This window comes from Athene noctua, chromosome 24 (genome assembly GCF_965140245.1).
Source record: "Athene noctua chromosome 24, bAthNoc1.hap1.1, whole genome shotgun sequence".
NCBI lineage: Eukaryota > Metazoa > Chordata > Aves > Strigiformes > Strigidae > Athene > Athene noctua.
In genome coordinates this window covers 2897035-2906641 of record NC_134060.1, presented here as the reverse complement: position 1 = coordinate 2906641, position 9607 = coordinate 2897035, and the positions used below count along the sequence as shown (strand labels likewise).

Genomic DNA, 9607 nt, shown 5'->3' with positions numbered 1-9607 from the left:
TCCCGGTGGAGCCCGGCCGTACCGAACCGAGCCGTGCCGGCCGCTGCCGGGCGGTGCTGAGCCCCAGCCGAGCCGTGCCCGAGCCCGGCCGCACCGGGCGGGCGGCGGGAGGTCCCGGCGGTACCGGGAGGCCCCGGCGGTACCGGGAGGCCCCGGCGCTCTCCGCGGTGCTGAACGGAGCCGCCGCGCCCGCAGGACGCGCCGCCGGCGGGGCCCGGCCCGGCCCGGCCCGGAGCGGCTCGGCCCGGCGCGGCGCGGCGGCGGCGGCGGGGGATGGAGCCCTTCCTCGGCTGCACCGGCGCCGCGCTCCTGCTCTGCTTCAGCTACGCCGGTCTGCGCCCGGTAGCGGCAGGTAAGGGCCGCCGGGCCCCGCGGAGAGGCTGCCCGGGGCGGTGGAGGGGGGAGCTTCGGCGTGGGGAGAGCCCCCCGGTGCGCACGGGTGGGAGCGTGGAGCGGGGCTGCGCCGGTGGAGGTGGGAGGGTTTGGGGGTTTTTTTTTGGGGGGGGGGGGCATCGCCGACCCGCCGACCGGGACTTTGTGGGTTTAAAGAGGATTTTGGACACGCAGCCCCGGGGGCTCCGGGAGAACCGAGGTCTCGCCCCCACCCGTGTCCCGGTGGGGGCGGCCCCGGGGAAGGCGGCTCGTAAAGATGAAAACGGGTTCGGGGAGAGTGAAGAGATCGGGCACGGGGGAGGCAAAGGCTCTTCTGCCCCCCAACAGCGGCGCCCGCTCGTGTCATGGGGCTGAACTGGAGCAGAGGAGGCAAAACCAGACGGGCTCTGCCACCGCCGCGGCGCGTCCGCCTCGGCCATCCCCTTCCCCGGCTCCTGCTCAGCCCGGGCTGTCCGTGGGGCCCTGGAGCTCCCGAGGAGGCACCGCTGCCCCGGAGGAACCCCCCTTCCCGGGGTACGGCCCATCCCGGCCGCTTCGAAGCAGGCCCCGCAAGCTGAGCAGGTCCTCTGAAGTGGGGGAGCCTTCGGGAAGGTCCCCACGAGGTAGCTCTAATTTTGGAGAGACCAGGACGTGCTCAGGTCCACTCTCCTCCCCTGCATCGGCCAGGCTGAGCCTTCGCCCGAGCACCCCGCGTGTGGGTGCTACGTCTCAGTGGGTGCTACGTCTCAGTGGGTGCTTCCCACCCGGAGCCAGACGCCCTCCCTGACTCTGGGTAGTCAGTCAGGCGAGGGCTGTCTCCTTCCCTGGCTGCAAGATGTTGGTGGAACAGCTGCTTTGATTTGCAAAACGCTGGTTGCCAGAATATCTTGCATTCCAGGAGGCTGGGGGTGACTATTAGGGATGCAGAGCTCCGGGGAGTGGAAATTCCTGCACCGAGCCAGCCCCGGGAGTTGCTGGAGTTACATTTACCCCCGTCCTGTCTGCGCCGGGGCTGCAGCGACCCCCCGAATGCCTTCGGCTCTGACAGACGCGTCCTTGGACAGACATCGGCGCTCTGAAGTTGCCGTTTCCCAACTGACAGACCCGGGGAGATTAAGGAAACATTCCCAAACGGAGGGAGCGATGGGGAAAACACGGCGGCACAATGGAGGTGGCTGCAATTGTCACAGTCCTCCTCCCAATTTTCTGTAAACTAGGCCACTTCCCCTGCTCTTCCTTATCCTTGAATCACCTCAGTCAGCAACTGAGAGTAAACATGGAGTTGTGTCCCTGCCCATAACCGCCTTCTGCTCCTGTCTTACAGGCAGCGTTTCTGTGCCGTAAGGTGCCCGTGCCACGTTCGGGGCCGGGCAGCTCTGTAAAGGTGGAGAGTGACCCTGCTCACGGCCACGGCGCGTGGTGGGGAGGCAGGAGATGCCGCTCTGGGCTCTGTCGAAGCTGCGTGACCTTGGTGTCGTGCCACGCACCCCCGCTGCCTCCTCCTTCTGTGGTCTCCTTTGCCAAGGGTTGTGATGTGCTCTCCCCGCACCCCGGTGAGGCTGTGAACTTGTGCTGTCCCTGGTTTTCAGAGAGGGAAAAGAGGAATGAGGGTATGGAGTGATTTTCGCCAAGGTCACAGGGAGGTAGAGGCTCTACCTGTGTCCCCAGCCCGATGATGTGGCCACGAGGCCACGAAGGTGTGCAAGCCAAGAGTCACTGGAAAAGCCCAGGGAGAGGAAATCATCCCCAGCAGGGTCAGGCAGGGATGGAGCCTCGGCAGTCCCTCTGCTTTGGCCCCAGAGCTCATGCCTGTAGGTTTAAAATAATGCCTGTTGTGAAAGGTTGAAGCTGCTGTGCCCAGGAGAGGACTGGTGCAAATTCCTCCCTGCTGATGCAGCGGCAGGGGCTGGCAAGTGAGTGGCACTGAGTACAAGCCCTGCTCTGAAAGGGAGGTTTGGCCAGTCAGGACAATTTCTTGGCAAGGTGATGCCAAGGTGACCGAGGAGGGCAAGCAGGACCGGGAGGACATGGCAGCTCAGAAATAACCTCCCCAGTAAACACCCTCAGCAGCATCCCACCAGTGCCTTGGGGGTGAAGCCCTCCAACTCATCCCTGCTGCTGCCTGCTCCAGGGGAGCCCCGAGACAACATTCGGGATGGTTGCCAAGTCAGAAATACAATTTTGCCTGCTCTGGAAGCGGGCTGGCCCAGCCTGCATGGTCCGAGCTGCCAGCAGCCCCCTCCTCGTTAGGCAGAGCTAATGAAGAGGGAGATGAGCTGGGCTCGGTGGCGCAGGGCGGCTGTTAAGGGCTGTGAGAGCAGCAGGGCGAGCTGCGCAACGATGATGAAAGACCCCAAAATAGGCCACGGCCCCTGCAATGTGCTGGGGCAAAAAAGCATCGCTGCAAGGTGCCGGTGCATACAGCAACTCAGGTCAGGTTTATTTTTGTGGGATGGAGGGGAAAGGTGCTTCACTCTCCAGTGCAGCTCAGCCTCACCCAGCTCTCAGCCTTCACAGGACCCGCACTGGCCTTCAATGCAAGGAGCCCCTTAACGGCTCCTCCGCTGCCCAAAAAGGGTCAAAACCACCTGGGTGGACTCTGCTCAGCACCTTCCCACACCCTGCGCTGCTCCTCTTCCTCTGCTGAGACGGGGCTCCGTGCTCACCCCCTCCCCAGGCAGCCCCCCCAGCAGCAGGGGGGAAGGGGAGCAGAGCGAAGGTGACAGCCGGAGCGTGGATGCTGTTCCCTGGCCTGTACCTCACCGGGCACACTCACCCCCGCCTCCGGGCCCAGGGAACTGAGCTCAGCCACGGTCTGGCAGGATCAAAACCAGAAGCGAGCAATAGGCTCAGCACGGAGGAGGAAGCAGCCATGGGGCTGACAGCTCTTTGGAGATGGCAAAGCGACCCGCAGCGGCCCCTTCCCGGAGGCCACGGAGATTCCTGGCCAGCTGACGGATGGCGTAAGCACTTTATTGATTTCTGCGTTCAGCGTAGGAGAGATTTAATTGAAATATGGAAGTTTCTAACCTCACTGTCAGCCCCCCAGCAGGGACGTTACCGTGCAAAGCAGCCGAGGTTGCGCCATCCGCTTCCAAAGGCCGTTTCCTGCTGGGAACATCCATGTGGGAAACGGAGAGGGACACGCTCGCACACGGTAACCACACACACCATGGCAGGATCCAAAAGCAGCCTCCATGGAGTGGTACCCACGGACTGGTACCGAATATGGCCTCATCCTTTTGGCATTTATTGTTAAATAAACGCCTTCTGGTTTATAGAGTAGCCAGAGGCCAAATTAAGGCCTGACTCAAGTACAATTCCGTTAAAAGCAGAAATGTATTGAGCAGCGGAGCATGCAAATCTTTGTGTGTGCAGGAAAAATCGGAGGGTTGGATACAAGAGCAGAGCTGGGTCAGGACCAGTCAACAAACTCCTGGGAGATGTCTGGGTACCGGCTCCAGCTCCAGGCCTTGCTCACCCTCCTGCCTTGACAGATTTCTCTCTTATTTCTCCAATATCACACAAATGTGGGCTGAGAAAAGCTAGAAAAGAGCACAGTACCCAGCCCTCCCCCAGGACATTTGGATCCTGGATAAAACATGCCACAGCAATGACTCTGCTCTGGGTTGGCAGCATTAAACCCCAGATCGTGGCGTTGGCGAGACCCAAGCGGTTCCTGCCCAGCTTCGGGACTCAGGGAGTCCGAGTTTGGCAGCACCGGACATTCTCCAAAGTAGAAACACCCCTTCCTTCTGCCCTGAGAAATTCCTGATGCCCAGGGTGGACACAGCGAGCAGCTCTGTGCTCCCTGAAAAGTCTCCGTCCTCCCTGACAGCATTTCCACCTGCACATTCAGGCACCCACTCCTGGGGAATCAGAGGGCTGACCGAGACCGGGCAGGGCAGCAGGCGGTCAGCAGGAAAGAATTGCTTCTTTCCCAGACTGAAGAACCACCACTTGGTCTTTCTGCTCTTCGAAATTGCCAGAGATTAGCAAACAGCCAGGGGGCCGGGAGCGGGATGGCAGCGGTGGGCCCTGCTCCCTCCCACTCCCCTGCAGGCTCCTTCACTCAAACCCTCGGGGAGGCTGAACGGCAGCGCCAGCCCTTCCTCCTTACCCCATAAAGCTGACAGGGAATTCTATCGGCTGAAGGGAGCCGTGCTGGGAGAGCAAAGAAAAGCTCAGGAAGGCACCAAAACCGGGTCTTTTTGTACCCACGCTCAGGCAGCGGCAGCGGCGCTTTGCAGAGAACGTCACACAGGACCTTACGGGATGCTCCTGCCCCTTGCAGGTCGTGTCCTTCCATCTCCTGCGTCCCCAGGGAAGGTTGAGGTGCAGGAATAAATTGCTACTGGGATTTAAGGCTGACTTTTACTGGTTCCTGCAAAGAAGGGCTCACAGTTTGCTGGTGGACAGGACTGAAGGAGCCGCCTCAGAGCCTCGGCAGGCGATCGGCTCGCTGGACCATGGTCTGGGGGCTCTGAAGCTGCTGAGCTGAGCCTTTCACAGCAGGAAAGGAGCTGCTTGTGGGAGAGGAGCTAATTGAACTGGGAGAGGAGCTAACTGAACTGGGAACTGCTGTCACTACAGCAGAGCCTTAGCCACGGAGGAACCGACCGCGTTTTACTCCAGGCACTTCCCAGTGGCTGGAGTTTCCAGGACAGTTGAATTCTGTTTTGGGGCTAAGCTGGGCCCCTTGGCTGGGGAGATAAATCCAGGAATATGCTCTAACTCCAAACCTACAGCCTGACCACAGGACTCTGTGGTATTTCCACAGATTCTTCCTTTTCCTCTAAGCACTGATCCCCCCAGCCTGCATGGCTAAAGGCAGCAAGCTGGCTCCCACCCCCAGCCCCACCAGAAGAGCTCAGGGCAGAGGGTGCAAATTGAGAGCAGCTTCAGAAGAGCGAGACACAACAGCCAGGAGAGGGACCGTGGCTGAGGAGCTAGGAGCTCCGAGCAGCTCCCAGTGGTGTCTTTGCAGCCGAGGTGTCCCCCCCCTAATCCTAGAGGTTCCAGGCAAGACATCTCAGTGTCTCAGACACCCCCTTTGCTCACCCCACCCCCTTCAATCAGCGGCCCCACTTTCATGGGTGGTGGCAGCAGTGGGATGGAGACAAACCTGCGCCCCATCCCATCCCATCCCATCCCATCCCATCCCTACTACAGCTCTGGCACTGAACAACTCAAGGGGCAGGCAGGTGGTTTCCTCCTCCTCGTGCCAGCTGCCACTGTGTCGACAATAAAAAGTCAGGGAGGAATCAGCCCAAAGCTGTAAAGTGTGGGGTTGGGTTTTTTTTTTTTCCTCTCAAATAAAAGTCCATTAATAATCAGCAAAGCGTTTAATTTGAGGCTAGAAGGAGTTCTCAGCATTAAGAGGGGATTAAGGGTAATCTTCATCGCTCATGCCTCCTTGCTGTGCGGAGGCGGTTCTGACCTGCTCTTGCCAAAAGGCCCAGGGTGGGTAGGAGGGAGGAAGGGCTGGGACACAGCTCTGGGGGCTCTGGTCCTACGACTCACCTAGCAAAGGGTCCCTGCAGGAAGGAAACAAGACACAGGTTAAGCATGATCAGTTTTGAAGCAGCCATTCACATTTAAAAATCATGTTTTCATCTTAATTAATCAGGGCTTCCCCTTAAAGAAGGGGCTGCAATTTCTGCTGACACGAGAACGGGAGCAGCTTTTCACACAGCTCTGATTCAAATTTGGCCAAACAGATCCTCTGCCAGTTTGCGAGTTGTGATTTGCTCCGGCAGGCATCGCAGCCTCTGAGCTGGGATGTAGCTAAACTGCTAAACCAGAAATCTTGTACCATATGGGTCCCTTACGGACCAGACAAGGGATGTGCTGTCCTCAGCGTCTCTGGAGTAAACGTGTTTGAGAAAGGTTTGATGCACAGCATGTTCCCTGCCATCTCGCCCGCAGCGGGGGAAGGAACAGCCCCTGGGGCCATCCCACCCTCTGTGCCCACTCCCACAACACCAGCAGCTTTTTCCTGGCTGCCGCAGGCACAGAAGCAAAATTTCCAGGAGTTACGTATGACTAGAAGGAACCAAACGTTGGGATTTTGGCACCTCAAGGCCCTGCTAGAGATGCTGACCCCCTACAGCCAGCTGGGAAACAGAAATTACATCTTCTCCACCTGACCTGGCACTACAAAGAGCCGCAACTGGCCCAAGGAGCCAAAAGCAGTGTGGAATATCTTGGAACAGTGTTTAGATTTTAGAAAGTCATGATCTCATCGTGCATCTCCTGGGAACAGGGAGAAAAGCATCCTCATGGATTAAAAATTTGCTTCCAAGTTATTCACTCAGCTCTAGGTGGAGGAAACTAATTTTCCTGGCTTTGCATTTGTCAAAGGCCCTGCTTAATTCGCTTTTCATATCGCTTTTAGACTGGTTTGACACCGCTGATTTATGTGTAGTTAGTCCTAATGTGTGGCACTGAAAGGAAAGGCATGCTCAGATCTGGTTTTCTAAAGTGCTCTTGACCATCCACACCAGCTCCTGCCTACACCCAGAGCCCTGCTCTACAGGCTTCAGGCACTGGGCTGCAGCTTTGCCAAGTGCTTCCCTTCTTCCTCGCAGCCCTCCACCCTCTCTCACCAGAGAGGTTGTTTGCTCTTCTCCGGCTCTGCTAGGTCTTCCCAACTCCCCCACATTTTATGTCATCAGGAAACTTAAGACACTTTTTATGCTACGCCTCCCTCAAGGTCACAGATTTCCAAGGGGACTCAGGCACCAAGTGCAGTGTGCTGTACGTTCCCTTTTCCCAGCCTGAAGCTTTTTCCCCTCTGTTCCTGAGGGGTTAATTCATCTCTTCTCAAAGGCCTCTTCAACCTAAACTGGGTAAGTCAGTGCTAGCTCCTAAAAAAAAAATTAGTTCCTAAAAATATCCGGGAAAGACAACCATGCCGGGATTTAACTGTACAGCTGTACTTTGAGAAGGGCGAAGTGCCTGGCTGCAGCTGGAGACTGTTTTGTCTCCCATCTCTCAACTCCGTCATGTCCTCCGTATGTTCTAGCAAATTCATCAGGCATGACTCACAGACCTTCCCTGTACGCATTCCCATCTGCTGACTGCCCCTTCCTAAAATTAGATCCTACTCCGGTTGGCACACGGGTTCAGTCACAGGGGAAGGTGAGGAGGTGCAGACCCACGTCCCTTCCTTGTGGCACAGCAGGGAGCTGAGTCCAGAAGGGACGAGTGTTCAGGCTGAGGACGATCCATCTCCCCTGCCCAGCGTGTCCTTGGCCCAGCTGCTGCCGTGGAGGGTGAGGATGATAAATGTTTCTGTTCTCCGAGAGCTGGCTGGAGACCACTGTCTCCTTTCATGAAGGCCAGCCCCTGAGGGATGAGAATGCTCTGGGTCAACACCGACTGGATCATCTACTCCAGAGAGGAAGGACACCTTCCCCTATGAAATCCCAGAGGCCACGACTCTTGCTGCTCCTCCTTCTGAAGACCCAAAGTCTGGGTCCCAGCAGCTCGTCCAGGCGTCCCGTTCCCGAGGGTCTCTCTGGTGGCTGTGGGTCTCCCATCTGCTAGAAAGAGAAGCTCTGCGGGCTGGACTCTGGGGGGGTTTGGGGAGGAGAGAAAGGAATAAGGTCATCGCTCCGCCAAGTGTAGAACAGCACTGACCTTCAGCTGGGGAATTTTGTCCTCCCATTATTTTCTCTGTCCCAGGGGAACATTCACCAGGAGTGAAGTCAGTTGTTAGGAGACACCGACACTACAGCTAGAATATTTTCAGCCACATTCAGGCGGCTGAGACTGACTATAAATCCAACAAGTGTTACTGGAGACGTGCACGCATGCATCCTTCTTTTACTGTTGACCTCAGCCCCAGCCCCAGAAGGGCGGTGTTGTGCAATGGTTACAAAGCAATAAAAGTAGTATTCTCTGATGAGAGTCAGAAAAACTGACTGCTCCTCACCCTGCTGACCTCCTGGGGGTAGTCAGAGACTTAGCAGTCCCATCAGCATTTAATGCCTTCGGGTTTGGGGCACAAGCTGGAGATTGTGAATTAAATTTGACCAGAGGAGAGGGAACAGGGGCCCAGCCGGCTGCACAGAGCACTGGAAGGTAAAACCTTCCCCCTGAGATGCTGAGAAGGGCTTTGCGCTGCACAGCTCCCTTGGGAAGAGGCTCCTGGTGAGGGTGTGCAGGAACCCAGCTGGCACATCAGAGCCCGGCTCACTTCTTGCCAAGGCTGGCAGCTACACAGATCCACCCCGTGCTTTGGAATTGGGAACAAACACTAAACACGGAGCCTCGGGCTACTGCTTTCATGCCCTGCCCTTTTGCCATCATAATGGCCCATCCGCGCTGCCGCAGCGTGTTCTGCCCTGTTAGCTGCAAGCAGATGGTTGCTGGATGTCCTCCGACCATTGCAGAGACAGCCCAGCAGCTGCAAAACGTGTATAAAAAAATTTTTCTGTCAGACTAACAGGGGAAAGCAAAAGAAACACTCCCATTTACTACTCCTGAATGTCAAACCTCCCGAGTGCTCATCAAAGCATTCAGTTTTCATACTTCCAAGGCAGATTTTGCATTTCCTCCCGGCTGTCGCTGTCAGACCGCATGAGGAAACAACAGAGAAAACGTGGTATGTGGCTGGGAAGGATGAGATGAATGAGCTGCTCAGTGGTCTGCTGCTGTGTCAAAAGAAACTCTCTCTAAGGGTCACTTATTTCACATGTGTCCAATGCAACTCACAGTGATAACTAAGACAGGGGGTACCTGCCATTTCCAGGTCCCACACCCAGAATCATACAGAGGAAGGACCCTGAGCAAGGTCCTAACCCGCTCCCTTCCTTGTCCTTGCTCCGTCTCCTGCCCGTGGCTGGGACTTTGCCCCTGTAAAGGCTCTGCTCTCCCTCCTTGCAGACAGCCCGTCGGCTCCAGTAAATGTCACAGTCAAACACCTGAAAGCCAACTCAGCCGTTGTGACTTGGGACGTTCTAGAAGATGAAGTTGTCATTGGATTTGCAATTTCCCAACAGGTATGGTGCCTCCGGTTACCCAGTTTTGGTCATGTTCATCTTCACCCCAGGTTCCCCTCAGTTTCCAAATTCTCTTGCTGCAGTTCAAGCCCATTTCTTCTTGTCCTGTCCCTCGTGGTCTGGGAGGGAACTTGGCTTCCCGTCCTCTTTGCTGCAGCACTTTACATATTGGTGGCTGCAGAGAGGAAAGGGTCTGACAGCCTCCACGTCCGTGGTGGACAGGGCAG

At 56.9% G+C, this 9607-nt stretch overlaps 2 protein-coding genes across 3 annotated transcripts in view; one reads left to right on the top strand and one right to left on the bottom strand.

The window, feature by feature from the left end:
- The window catches only part of FNDC5 (fibronectin type III domain containing 5), a 24771-nt gene continuing 15164 nt past the window's right edge, over positions 1-9607 (top strand). For both annotated transcript variants that reach the window (XR_012635127.1, XM_074926283.1), the window contains exons 1-2: positions 1-352; positions 9265-9380. Coding sequence is in view for 1 of the 2 variants with exons in the window: in XM_074926283.1 (XP_074782384.1) it covers positions 274-352; positions 9265-9380 (195 nt within the window). In the remaining variant the exon portion in view is untranslated. The remainder of the gene's footprint in view (positions 353-9264; positions 9381-9607) is intronic.
- S100PBP (S100P binding protein) overlaps positions 5692-9607 on the bottom strand; it is a 26792-nt gene continuing 22876 nt past the window's right edge. The window contains exon 4 of the mRNA XM_074926282.1: positions 5692-5909. The gene's annotated coding sequence lies outside the window, so the exon portion shown is untranslated. The remainder of the gene's footprint in view (positions 5910-9607) is intronic.